The sequence below is a fragment of the Mustela lutreola genome, chromosome 5 (genome assembly GCF_030435805.1).
Source record: "Mustela lutreola isolate mMusLut2 chromosome 5, mMusLut2.pri, whole genome shotgun sequence".
Classification (NCBI taxonomy): domain Eukaryota; kingdom Metazoa; phylum Chordata; class Mammalia; order Carnivora; family Mustelidae; genus Mustela; species Mustela lutreola.
The window spans coordinates 98,765,930-98,779,550 of record NC_081294.1 but is presented as its reverse complement, the minus strand read 5'-3'; the positions used below and the strand labels follow the sequence as shown (position 1 = coordinate 98,779,550).

General features: G+C 47.2%; 1 protein-coding gene across 2 annotated transcripts in view; it reads right to left on the bottom strand.

Moving 5' to 3' along the window:
- The window catches only part of MAP1B (microtubule associated protein 1B), a 95,708-nt gene that overhangs the window by 21,429 nt on the left and 60,658 nt on the right, over positions 1 to 13,621 (bottom strand). The window contains exons 1-3 of one of the 2 annotated variants that reach the window (XM_059175199.1): positions 5,899 to 6,323; positions 2,698 to 2,780; positions 152 to 292 (exon numbers count right to left, since the gene is read on the bottom strand). In XM_059175199.1, the coding sequence (XP_059031182.1) occupies positions 152 to 283 (132 nt within the window). In that variant the 5' untranslated portion in view covers positions 284 to 292; positions 2,698 to 2,780; positions 5,899 to 6,323. Of the gene's footprint in view, positions 1 to 151; positions 293 to 2,697; positions 2,781 to 5,898; positions 6,324 to 13,621 lie in introns of those variants that run through there. The other variant, XM_059175198.1, reaches the window with a different exon arrangement.

Here is a 13,621-nt window from a genome sequence, read left to right as displayed (position 1 = left end):
TGTTGGATCATGCAATTTTGCTTATTTCAAAGGAGGTGTGACATTCCCTCCCCTTCTCCTAGCCCCAATCCCAGGCTTTCAAAGTGGAGCCTCAGGCTACAATTGTAACCAAGCAACTGGAAAGCTTAGCTATTTGCAGACAGGAGCCCACCTCTTGATCGGTGAAAATCTCTATGAAGTTCTGGAAGGAGAAAGAACCGGACTGGAGAATGAGCTCTCCGGTATTTTCAAAGCACTGCCCGGTCAACACGAGCAGCTTGTGTCGGGCAGCATCCGTGATCATCAGGCGCACCTGAAACAAAGCACAGGGAGCTGAACATGAGCCACATGTAACACCACCCACCATCCCACTCACAGGACAGGGCTGGCTCTTGCAGGGCTTGACATCCATCACCAACCAAACTCGTGCATTTTCCCTGGGGCGGTGGACAGAGCCAACAACTGTGGTCATCTGGTCAATGGGCCCATGAGTGCCACCTTCCATGTTTGAGACAACCAAACCAGTAGTGGTGATTGACTCTCTCCCCACTAGTTTCCTTGTCTTTCACACAGAAGTCTCCACAGCTGTGTCTGCTAGCAGCGAACCGTCTGTGAGATTTAGGGATGTCTCACAGGCTGAGTCACCAAGTACAGCCCAGCCCCCCCACCCCGCCCCCGACTGCTGCCTCAGGAAGCACAGATTTCCAGTGACAGTCCCCAGTGAGCCCCTCCCTTACAGGACCCCTTTCCTTCCAAGCCATCCAGCAAATGCTCAGCTCCAAATGCCCATCTCCAGTAGATCAGCAAGGTGCCTGACATTGAACAGAAACAAAAGGCTGCCCCAAACGGGAATCTTTTTTCTCCCCCCAAATGGGAATCTTTTTAATAGAATTGTAAATGGTTTGCACGAAAGAACTCTCTGTTCTTTAAAGTGGCAGGAAGCCAGCCTGTCCTTCAGCTCCAAGCACCAAGGTATTCGTTCCGAGCACAGTTCAGTTCAGCACAAATTCACTGCCAGGCATCATGCTAGACACCAAGGGAGGGATACAAAAGTGAACAGGACATGACGCGTGGTCCCCAAGAATCCCAAGTTCTAATCAAGGAAACACACAAGACCCACGTAATCGTTCCAGCCCCATCTGCTCCACAAGCAAGCCTGGATTCCTTGAAGAAATTCCTTTTTTTCCCTTTTCCATCTCAAGTTGCCTTTACTTCCTAATTCTGTTCATCAGAGAGAGACTGCTAGCCCACCATTTGCCTCAACCGCGCGCCTTCATGCACTGTCAAAGAGGTCCTGCCGATCTGGAGCAGATGGAAGTGGGATCACAACAGACTACATAATGATTGCCAAAAAGTGGAAGCTACCCAGTGTCCATCAGCTGATGACTGGATAAACTGAGGGACATCCCCACAATGGAATAGCATTCAATCATAAAGAAGGAATGAAGTACTGATACATGCTACAATGTGGGTGACTCCTGAAAACCTTATGCTGAGGGAAATAAGCCAAGACACAAAAGCCACCTAGTATAGGATTCCATTATCCAAAATAATCCAAAGAGGCAAATCCACAGAGGCAAAAAGTAGATTACAAATTGCCAGCAACTGGGAGGAATGGGGAGCGTTGGCTAACCGGCTGGGGGTTTTCAAGGGGTGGTGGACATATTTTGGAAGAGGGTGATGATAGGCACGCAACTTGGTGCATATACTAAAAACCCATGAATTACACACTTTAAAAGATGGATTTTATTATGAATCATATCCCAATTTTCAAAAAGAAGCTCAAAGCATGGGCAGAGGAGATGTTGTAGATAATAAAGTCCCCCCTCCCCCAGCCCCCAAGGACTATGGCAGCCTTAACGTCCAAGCAGCACCGGGTTTCAAAATTGCTAACCTGTCATAAAAGAAGAGGAAAAGGGAGCTGCAGCAATTCCTTCTGCCTGGGGGGCCAGGGACTCTTGGCTTCAGCCAAGCTCTTCTCTAACTATAGTCTCGGAAATACCCAGTTATTCTTTTTTGGCAATAATTTCAAATGACAGTAATAATAACATTAATAAGAAGAACAACCAACATTTCTATTTCAGTGCTTACACGCCATGCTCTGTTTTAAGCATCTAAGGCTTCTATTCACATCATAAGCACTGTTGTGATCTCCATTTCACAGAGGTAGGAACTGAGACAAAAAGACAATAAATAATTTACCCCAGGCCACCAGCTTAAAAGTGGCAGAATCCAGGGAGTCCGGCACCCGAGGCCATGCTCCCGATTACCAGGCTATCCTGCCTTTGGGAGCCATTATAGGGGGGTAAGCAGAATAGCTCTGGAGGGCGCTTGCCTCAAAGATATTATTTTTCTCCAAACCTGTGTCCCAAATGTCCTGTCCTGAGGGCTTGCAGTCTATTTCCCCTGCTACCTCTCAAGCCAGACACCACCGAGCACCACACCCTCCATAAACACCCAAGATTTCATATCCCCTTGCCTCTATAAAATACCCCAGTTCCACCACGCATCTTCCACTTTGTCCTTATGGGGAGGGGCAGTCTGGGGTGGTCCTGAGGTAGAGAACCGGCCACTGACCGGGGGTAAGGAAGCGACCCTGGATCAGAACTTCTCTCTCCGTGGCCTTCTCCTGCCCCGCCCGCCCCTGCCCTTCCAGTCAGGTGGGCGCTGTCCACCAGGTGACACTCCGCCCGAGACTCCACGGGGCCACATGCTTACCTCAGTGCTGACGGCTTCATCTGAGGGGTTGATCAGGACCACTGTTTCTAAAACGTCACTTCGGTGATGAAGGATCTTTTGTCCTGTGGACACAAAAACACAGACAAAAAAGGGAGACCTTTAGCTTTTCCCGGTTTAAACTGCCCAGCAGGCTTCAGGGCCAGCAGAGCTACCGCTGCTCCAATGTGCACACAGCACAGGGATTCTCCACGCTATCTTGGGCAGCACAATGGGTGTTAGCATACGAGAGCTCAGACCCCGCAGGTTCCTCCCAGAGCTGGGTCCGGCTGTCTGGGGCTCCTCATGCTCTCACAGTCCTCGAATTTGCAGGGTTGCTCGCCAGGCTGCCTCTCTGCGCGTTAATGGCGGGTTTTCATCTGAGACAAGGGGTGGATGCCAGGAAAACTCAACGGGGCTCTTGACATTTCCTTTCTCATGGTAATTGGGGATGTTTCCCGGCATCAGCCTTTCTTCTGGTGAGAATGGTGCTGAGATTAATTAGGAGCCTGATTGTGAAATGAATGACATCCAGAAACCCTGGCTAACAATTACCCAACCTCCAGAATGGCTGTCTGAGGCGGGCTTACAGTCTGTTGGAGTATCCGTTAATTAATTCACTTGCCCAGAGAAAAGTGGAGAAACTGTGAGCAAATGAAGAGTGGAGAACAACTCTCCCGCTGGACAAGAGTGGCCAAATTGCTTGTAAAGACAAGCAAAGTCGATGCAGAAAAACAAAGCAAGGTGTTGTGGGGGTGAAGGAGCGTGTCTGAGGGCTGCAGTCCTTTGGCTCCATGTCCCTGATTTCCCATACCTTCAAGTACAACGTTTTAGGGGAATCTGAGTGGCTGAAATCACCCCCAGACGAAGTAGACCGAAGCCTGTGGATGACTTTCTGCATAAACACCCATTCCTTGGACAATTAGACAAAGAATGACTGGGTGCGTGAGGGGCCAAAGTGAGCAATATGTGCTCTAGCGGTTCATAAGGAAGAGAGGAGGGCTGTGCCCCCAGACACACGGAGGGGAAACACGTGGTCAGAGGGGACAAGAACAAGTCTGCTGCTCAGAATATGGGGAACTTGGGTGATGAGACAAAATGGAACAGAATCTGCAGGAGATAAACTCCAAAAGAGAGGAATACCAGAGGGCAGAATGACCTTTCCAGGAAAATAGCTGGCCAATTATTCAAACAGCTAAAATAGAACTACTAGATGGCCCAGCAATTCCACTCCTCGGTAGACTGAAAGCAGGGACTTGACCAGATACTTGTACGCCAGTGTCCAGCAGCATGATTACAACAGCCGAACGGTGGAGACAACCCAAATGTCCGCCTGTGGATGAGTGGATAAACAAAGTAGAATATAGCCATCCAGTGAAATAGTCCTCAGGCATAGAAAGGAATGGAGTTCTGATACGTGCAACGACACACGTGAACCTTGAGAAAAGGAGGCTGAATGAAAGAAGTCTACACAAAAGAACACGTACTGTATGATCCCACTGACAGAAAATATCTAGAATAGGCTAATTCATAGAGTCAGAGAGCAGATCAGAGGTTATCAGAGGCCAAGGCAGAGGGGCTAGGGAGTTACTACTTACTGGGCACAGACTTTCTGTTTGGCGTGAAGGAAAAGTTGTGGAAATAGAGGTCATGTTGTAGAACATTATAAATGCAACTAGTGCCAAAGACCTGTACATTGAAAATTGGTTAATATGGCAAATTTTGTGTTTATATATATTTTACCAGAATTTAAACAAGATGAACAGTACAGTGTACCCAAAACTGTTGAACAGTACACTCTCAATTGATGAACTTTATGATATGTGATTTGTATCTCAAGAACCAGTCTAGGGGCCACAGGGATCTTCCCCTTTATATCAGGAAGGACCAGAAGTACCTCAGAAACAATATGCTGAAATACCACTACCCCATCATCAAACCCATTCTCCTCCATTGTCTGATCTTTCTCAAGAACTAATATTTCCCCTATATCAGAAATGGAAGAAGCCCACACTAAACCCTAGTGATGTGAGGCACTGTTCTGAGCACCTCACCAGTATGAAGTCACTGAATCACCTAAAGAGCTCTGTGACAGAGGTACTGTGATGTCCCCTCTTATTGTGGAAGACGGTGAAGTCTGCAAAAGGGAATTAACTAGCTCAAGGTCACATAACTAGGGAGTGTTAGAGTCAGGACTGGGACCTTGCACACCTGGCCCCACAGCCCCTAGCTACACTCCTCTGCAGGGCTAGTCTCTGGGACTAGGATTTGGAAAAACAGGCATGGCAGACAATGGAAGCCAAGGGAGAGCTAGGAAAAAATCCAAAGGAACAGCAGCAGGGTTGTGCTCAAAGAAGCAAGAAGCCAGAAAGAATTACAACAATATTGGCCAAAAGCAAAAGAAAAGTCAAAGGTGGCAGAAAACTCACACAGAAGAGGGTGAAATTAAGAGAAGGTGTGAGATACTTTGGTCCAAATGCCTGAAAATGAAGAAACACCAAAACAGAACAATATCCTCCAGTTTGAGCCGACGAAGGACTGAGCTTCCGGAAAAACAATTCAACTAAGCCATGAGAAAGAACGTTTATTTATTAGGAATACCAAAATCTATGCTTTTGTTGGGCATCATTTTTTGGCATGGTTGGTTTTGCTTTTGACAACCATATGCATTTAAAGCTAAAACGAAAGAACACCAAACAGTAAGTAAATGATAAAATGACCATCAGAAAACCCAGGAAACCATCCCCTTTCTAGGTCCTTTCGTCAGTGGCCTCCTTGAAATGAAGACTTTGCTTGGGAGGTTCAGTAGCTCTAAGTTGACATGAAATGAAGCAAAAGCTTAAGCCAAGGAGAAATGGCCATTTCCTCGATCGCACTTTGGACATGACTGTTTTCAACACACAAAGCCTCAGGGAGCATACTGGCAAGGTATGACTGTAGTGCCAGCTCTATGCTGTAGGAACCCACAAAAGTCAAGGTAGGCGCAAGTGGCTCCCTCCCCAGGAGACAGTAAAGGAATCAGAGCCCCTTCCTTCCCTACGTGATGGACACGGCGCCCAACCCTGCTCACCCCAGCTTCCAAATGCACCTCTAACAGCCAGCCCCAGGCAGCCCAAGCTCTGCCACCCCAAGCAGGCCCTTCCCCAGACACATCGGAAGTAAAGACACTGCTGCCCAGGCACTCCCTGTCAGGGGGCTTCTTACCATCCACGAGAAGCTCCCTTCCTCTTTGGCTTCATCGCTTGCAGACAAGACAAACGCCATGTGAGCGCTGCCGTGTTTACCTCTCCTCCCTCCAAATCAATTTTCAGACCTGTTTGCTCAGGAATTCAACTAACGAATGTTCTTTTTGTCCATCTTTGGAAACACTGAGAGCGGTGACACAGACGTGCACCATGATGCCATGGCTGCTTCTTCCAACAAAAGCCTTTTTATAGGATTGGATTTAAATGAAGGAGGGGATTTAAAGAGAGAGAGAAGCTTCAAGCGCTTGTCACAGCCGGGCTGCTGTGACAAGATTCTTTCCCTGGACGATGTAACTAGGGGCTGGGTCATCCTGGCATCTGGCAAGCGCGGGGGCTGCCCGAGGGGCCTGAGCCCCGCACCCCCACCCCGGCATCCCGGTGGAATGCCAGCTCTCCCGGCGGCAGGCGGCTCTGGGCTCTGGCCGCTAGGACGCTAGCAAAGTTGCATATTTGGGGAATGTTTCACACTGGGAAACAGGCCAGGCATTCTGAAGGGGAGGCCACTGCCCTCGCCTGCAAAGGTCTCATTCAGTTGCTTCAGAAAAGAAGTTCCCAGGAAAGAAAGACAACCCAGTTGCAGCCTTTCTCTCTCCCATTATAGTCTGCATTCTCCAGAAAGGGCTCACAGCGGAACCATTAGGGAGCCCCAATGAATAGGTAACTCCGCTCGGCATTGGTCGGAGGGAAGCAAAAGCAGGGGCTTGAGATGCAATGATTGTGTCACTCACTGCTTTGATAAGAAGTCTTTTGAAGACTTCTCCACGAAACTCAGTGTAATTGTGAAGGCTCCATCCTGGGGTGAGTGGGGCAGGGACTTGTTGTGTGACAAAAAAGAAGTCTGTTCCACCTTAGAATCAAAAGAGGATGGTCTGGGGGGACCCCTGAAGCAGCAGGGTCCTTGCAGACAATGAGACCTCTGTCTGTGTGCTCCCAAAGGCTATCTTTGAGACTCAAACAAGCCTGTATTTTTCAGTTATTGCTGGGACTTTTTTTTTTTTTTTTCAGTTATTCCAAGTCTGACACATTATTTCAATATATGTGTCTTTCAGGATCAGGCTGTCCGTGGGGTTGATGGTCTACTCTAATGCGGGTAACTGTAAAATCTCTGAAAGGAAAATGTTATTTTCTAGGTATAATTGGTGGGATGTTTATGGGGTCTCTTCTCCACAGAGTTGAATATCTTACCTAAACACACACACGTATGTGCACACACAGAGGTTTTTTGCTAGTTTCTGAGGAGGCTGACATGACTGAATTCAGTAACACCCACTACTGAGGCGCCGCCATCGCCAGTCCCCATAAAATTCAGAACCTTGGTCCCGCCCACAGCTGCCGCTCCTCTCCTGCATGTACCCCACCCATCGGTGCCAGAACACAGTGGCGTAGCAGGTGATACCATCACGGCTGGGGCCAGAGAAAGACCCCCAACAGTCTCAACCCAGACAGGCAGCTGCTTAAAGAAACGGCCCAGCCCAACGGAGAGAATGCCGGAGCCAGAGTCCGGAAAGCCCGAAGAGGTGGGGGAAGCCCTTGATGAAAACACTGAGGATCGCCCGTAAGAGGGCAGTCACTTGGTATGTTTGAGAATGAGCACATCATTTCCTTTTCTACGGATGATCACAATCCAGAACTGGATTTCCACAACTTCCTTTTCCTGAAAAGTCAACACTTTTTCTTCTACCTGCTCCTCCTGCCCCTTCCCCGGGTAAAAGCCCGAATGGATTTTTTTTTTTTTTTTTTGAAAAAAAAATTTTTTTTTTTTAAATTTTATTTATTTATTTGACAGAGAGCGATCACAAGCAGACAGAAAGGTAGGCAGAGAGAGAGAAGGAAGCAGGCTCCCCGCTGAGCAGAGAGCCCGATGCGGGGCTTGATCCCAGGACCCCGAGATCACGACCCGAGCCGAAGGCAGAGGCTTTAACCCATTGAGCCACCCAGGCGCCCCCGAAATGGATTCTTTATGGACACAGAATTCGATACTGTGATTCCGCCCCAGAAAAACTTCCAGTGTGAAGAAGCAAAAACTTAGGGTTAAAGAAGACTGTAGAATTAGGGAAAGCTTAGGGTAAAGGACTGGGATGATTTAGCTAAAAGTAAGGGCTGGGAGAGCGAGAAAAGGCCACAAGCACAAAAGTCTTGATGTTAAATTCTGTTTCTGTTGGAGGGAGAAAAGAAAGAAGGAAAGGCGGGGAAGCAGGGAGGGAGGAAGGAAAGAGAAATAAGTGCCATGAGTTCTTCAATTCTACCTCCTTGCCCAAGTGGATTTTCCAAAAAGGAAACCTCTTCCTTCCAACCTCCACGTCTAAAAAACAACCCCCAGGGTAAAGTTTAGCTGAATGGACAAAATCAAGAAATGAAAGGTACTCAGTGCGGGAACTAAAAAATTCTTTACCAGAGGGTCTGCCTGCAGCTTTTAATAACGGCTTTTCATTTGGAAGAATATCCAGACCCCCTTTCTGCAGGAATCCACATTATAACACAAAGTAAATATGCTAAGAGATGGGGGAAGTTTTGGAGAGAAAGAGCTGGTGTGGAGGGAGAGGAGATGCCTGCATCAGCAAAGTTCTTGTGAATCTTCTTTCCTTCTTTGTGCCTTACAACTAACCTTGGCCCCTACGGGCCTGGTGGGAAGACAGCTCTGGGGCTCTCCCTTCCCAGAGGGAGACAGAGGAAGAGCAAGTCAGGAAGCCTCCAAGCAGCGGAAAGGTTGGTTCCCAGCAGCCTCTCTTGGTTCTCCCTGTGTTCCTTCTATCCCACCTCATCACTTCTAAGCAAGAAGAACAGGAACAGAGAGACCAAAGGGGGGGGGGGTGTGCACATGTGGTCACAGCACTTCTTCAAGGCCACAAGCAGCAATGTCTTTCCCAGATGTCCCAGCATAGAGCTCAAGGGCGGGTGCAGGAGGGCACAGGGCCCGACCTACCAGAAGCCTCCCCCTTGTTGCCTGGAATGAGAAAGAAATCCCCTCAGACACGAGAGAGAACATGCCCACGAGGCAGGCTAGACAGCTCAGCTCCCCACTCCTGCCATGGAGGTGCTCTCAGAGAAACACAGGCGCTGGGAGGCTCAGTACCTCCTGATTGCACAATCCCACACTGTCAGTACAGAGCCCAGAAAGCCAGCCATCACCAGGAGCCCACCCAGCATCCCTCCTCAGGGAAGCCCAACTCCTAGCGCTGGAAGGAGTCTGATTTCCCAGAGGCCCTTACACCTTAAAATCAACTCGCTCATCTTTATCAGTTCACATAGCTCTCAGCCTCATCCACCTTCCTGAACCACTGTATCTAAAAGAAAGGTTTTCCAGTTGTGATGCTAAGCCTCCCCATTGTAAGAGGTGAGCATGCATCCTGGGGGAGCCATGGGACAGCCGGTGCGGTGCCGCTGACTTGCCTGCCCCTGGGCAGGCGCGCCCGCCTCCCACCCATGCTCAGAGACTCACTCCCTCTTTGTCTCTGCAGTATAATTAGAGCCCAGTTCTCTCCAGCCTTTCCCTGATTTTCCTGGAAATGGCGTTTCTTTTCTGTTGGGAATAAGCTTGTTTGTTTTCTGCTTTTGTTTCCTCTCTGATGTGTGCTCCCGCATGTCACGTTGCTCTCCAAATGGTCAGTGTGTGTTTTTTTAAGAGAACAAGAACATGGATCCCATTATAAACAAATTCAGGAGATTTCATATATAAATTTTTTTTTAATTTAAGTAAGTTGATCATTGCTTGGGAATGAGACCACTTTTTAAAGATTTTACCTTTGACATCTTTTGTGTAGCACAGAATTTAATTATTACAGAATCTGAGTCTACACCGATTTTTCTCTACATTTCCTGAACTTAAACTTTTTTCTTTCTTGTTGACATTTGGTTTAGTTTTTCATGTCTTTGCCAGTCCTTCCACCCCATCCTTCTCTTGGGTTCTGTGCTATCTTCTACTCTATGTTTCCCTGACCATTAGACACCCAAATAAGAAAATAACTAAAACAGCCCGGATGCCAAGACTTCCTCCTCGTCCTGTGTTCTCTGTGTGCAGATGCAGACTGAGCCTTGACGACAGGCTGGCAGGCTTGCTCCTAGTGGCAGAGGAAGGCTCATCTTGCATTGTACATCCCCCTCCTGTTCCAATGCCAGGGGGACTGCTCACACTGGGCACAGACCTGGTTGGGGAATGGGATGCCAGGCAGCAACAGGTCTCGTCCCTTTTGCAGGGTCCGCAGCATACCCTCTTTCTCAATCTGCTCTACGGGCCTGTTCTCCCTAATCCCATTCTCCTCTTTCTTCCACTCTCTCCCCCTTTATGAAAGGCCTCAAGGCAGAGGAATGAGAATCCAGGCTACCAAGGGTTAGAAGTGGGAGACTGTGGAAGAAATACGTTTGTTTCTTTTTTCTTTTTCTCTATTTTAGGCCCCAGCTGAAAGAAGTAGAAAGAAATACCATGGATGGTGTTGATGAAGGTCTGGCTCCCTGGAGAACACCTAAGGAGAAACAGCAACAACACCAATGTGGGCCCCCACTAGGGGCAAGAAGACAACCTGAAAGTTGTTTCTGCGACAAAGTACGGATTTTAGAAGGCTATACAGATGGATGGAAAGGAAAGGCATACCTAGCAAAGGGCTACGTATGACCTGTCAGGGGAGCCAACTCCAGCTGCCATCAAAGCACAGATCCACATCTGTCTAGTACTTCACCATTTACAGAGCACCTTCCTCTGGGTTTGTGCACTGAAACATTGATGATGATGGTATTCTAAGTCTATGAACAGGGTCTTCTGGGCCCCAGCAAGGTAGGAGGTCCCAGTGCCCTGTTCCCTCAACAAAACATGCTGCAGACAAAGAAAAATACTTATGCTCATCATGCATAAGAATGACATGGCTTCTGCCTTTAAGATTCGAGGAGTCCAGCAGCCAAGGGGAAACCTCCTACCCACGAGCCTGTGAGAATCTGTCACTCCTGTGGCATAAGAAATCAGAATTTCCTCATCTCACAGAATAGGGAAACCCAAAGGAGCCCTGGTGTCAATTCTAGCCACCCCCTTACTATCTTTAAAGAAGAAAAAGACAGGCCTCAGGGGTGAACAGTGGCCTGTCATAAGTGAGCAACTGTTGTATGTGTGTGGCTGCCCAGACAGTTCTACGTCTGCTGCAGGCAGTTCTACATGGGAACAGGTACTAAACTATTAACAGCACCACCTTTCATCTGTGATGCACTTCATGGTTTATGAAGTCTTATTACAGATAAGAATAAAGTAAGCTGTTAAACTGGGTTTTTAGTCTAACCCATCTGACTCCTGGTCTTGACTCTTGCCACTGCCCCCCGATGCTTCTCAGAATTTTTTAGGAGTTTACACGGTCTAAATCCTTACTTTTTAAAAATAAGATTTGCCTGAGGTACATTTTTCTTACTGTATTATAGGGTACTCCCTGCCTTCAGGGTATAGGTTTAGGAATTCTTTCTGCATTGGGGGATACCTGCCGTATGGCAGATACTCTACCAACTCTTAGGTTAAACCACAAGATTGCCAATCTCACCTACATGTCAACTCAAAAATGGTACTTTCTTGTGGTTCAACAGTTAGACCTCACCCTCTTGAGATGAGAGTAGGTTTCAGAGAATGTTCTTTTAATCTTATTGGTCTTCTCCTGGCCTTTTAAGAGACATTGTATTCCCTGTTCACTAACAAAGTGTGAATTATTTAGAGGACACAGTTTTCTGGAGATTAATTCAGGCAAATTAGTGCTACCTTCATAAACTAGCATTGAGATTAAAACATAAATGGGATGCCAGCCTTATCCTGAAAGGAATACAGTTTAATGGGGGATGCTTGTGATTTTGACAGTGTCTCATTTGGAAAGCGTAAGTCAGAAGTCTGATACACCACGGGAGCTCAATCAATATTTGATAAGGGAATTAATAATAAAAATGACTAAGCTATATTGAATACCTGCCCTGGGTCAACCACTGATCTAAGTTCTTTATGTAGGATTATTGCCTTAAATCTGCACATTAACCCTATGAGAAAGGCCCTATTCCCATTTTAGAGCTGAGGAAAATGAGACATTGGGCAGTTCAACAACTGCCCTAGGGAATAAATAGTCAAACTAGGATGGAAACCTCGGTGGTCACAGTCCAGAGTCAGGCTCTTAGCTAATAAGACATTTCATTTCATTTTTTAAAGACCTTATTTTTAAGTAATCTCTACACCTAATGTGGGGCTCAAACTCACACCCCCGAGACCAAGAGTTGCACGTTCCACCAACTAAGCCAGCCAGGTACCTCACAAAAAGACATTTTTAAAGGGACGAAGGAAGACATAACAGTTAGTTTGATGTGGGGTCTGCTGAGTTTGAGGTTCCTATGAAGGATCCAGGTGGTTCTGCCCAATATGCAGGCAGAAAGGTGAATTTGAGGCTCATGCCACAGGTTGGACCAGATCTGGGAGGCATCAGTGTATTTTTAGGTGATGTTCTTCGAGAATAAAGAGAGCCTTTTGCTGAGAACAGTCTTGGGAAATGCCACCATTTCAAGGGTGGGCCAAAGCAGCAAAAAGCCCCTGGAGGTGATGTGGAAAAAGCACCAGAGAAGTGATGGACCACTGCCTTCTCTGCTCACCTTCCCACCCAGTCCCCGGGGTGACCTGTACCTGAAGTGCCTTCCTGATTTGCAAACTTAATCCACCTCCACAGAAAGGAGAGTCGAGGCTGAATACTTCAAAAACCTTAAATAATCCAATAATAGGGTTCCTGGGAGGCTCATGGGTTAAACCTCTGCCTTCGGCTCAGGTCATGATCTCAGGGCCCTAGGATAGAGTTCCGCATCGGGCTCTCTGCTCAGCAGGGAGCCTGCTTCCCCCCCCCACCTGCCTGCCTCTCTGCCTACTTGTGGTCTTTCTCTGTCAAATAAATAAATAAAATCTTTTTAAAAGTCCAATAATAACTCAGACTTGCTTTTCACATTCAACTAAAATGCACTACTTGGACCTACATATCCACTGCAATGTTACGTTACTTAGCCTGTGGGTATGGCTTTGTTTTCTGTCTGGGACCCATCTGCTTGATGGAGAAAGGACTGGAGGCTGACACTTCTCAGAGTGTGAGATGCCCTGTGATCCCCTGAGGACCTCAATAAAAATGCAGATATGCCCGGCCCACTCTCAGAAGGCAGGAGTGAGGTCTGGGGCTCTGCATGTCTGCAAACTTTCAGATAATTCTCATCATTCTGTGGCCCCTTCTTTGAGAAAGGAGACAACGTAGACAAAGACGACGCTCTTGATCAATAACAACATAGTAAGTGAGCTTATTTAATGTCATCCTCACACTGTTTTTAATGTGTTACCGTCCTAATGGCTGAACATACTGCTAGAATTATTTCCCTTGTGAGCCAATGTGATCCTTAAAAACTCAAACAACTTTTCCCAGTAAGTACTGAGTCTAGGAATCACTTGGCAGTTTTATCTGACATTTAATTTGCCATCAAATCCCTACCACTGATCAAATCTGGGGAAACTGCCGACCATTCACCTCCATCTATTACCCTTTAGAACCAAATTATCACAACCTTCAACTTCAAAGCCAGACACCTTAAAAACAGAAATCAAATTTGGTACTGGCTATTGAAAAGAAAACAGAAAGGGAAAAATATAAGTAGCTGACATAACAAATATCACTTCTAGTTTCAGACCCCTTGGACACCCTTAGCTC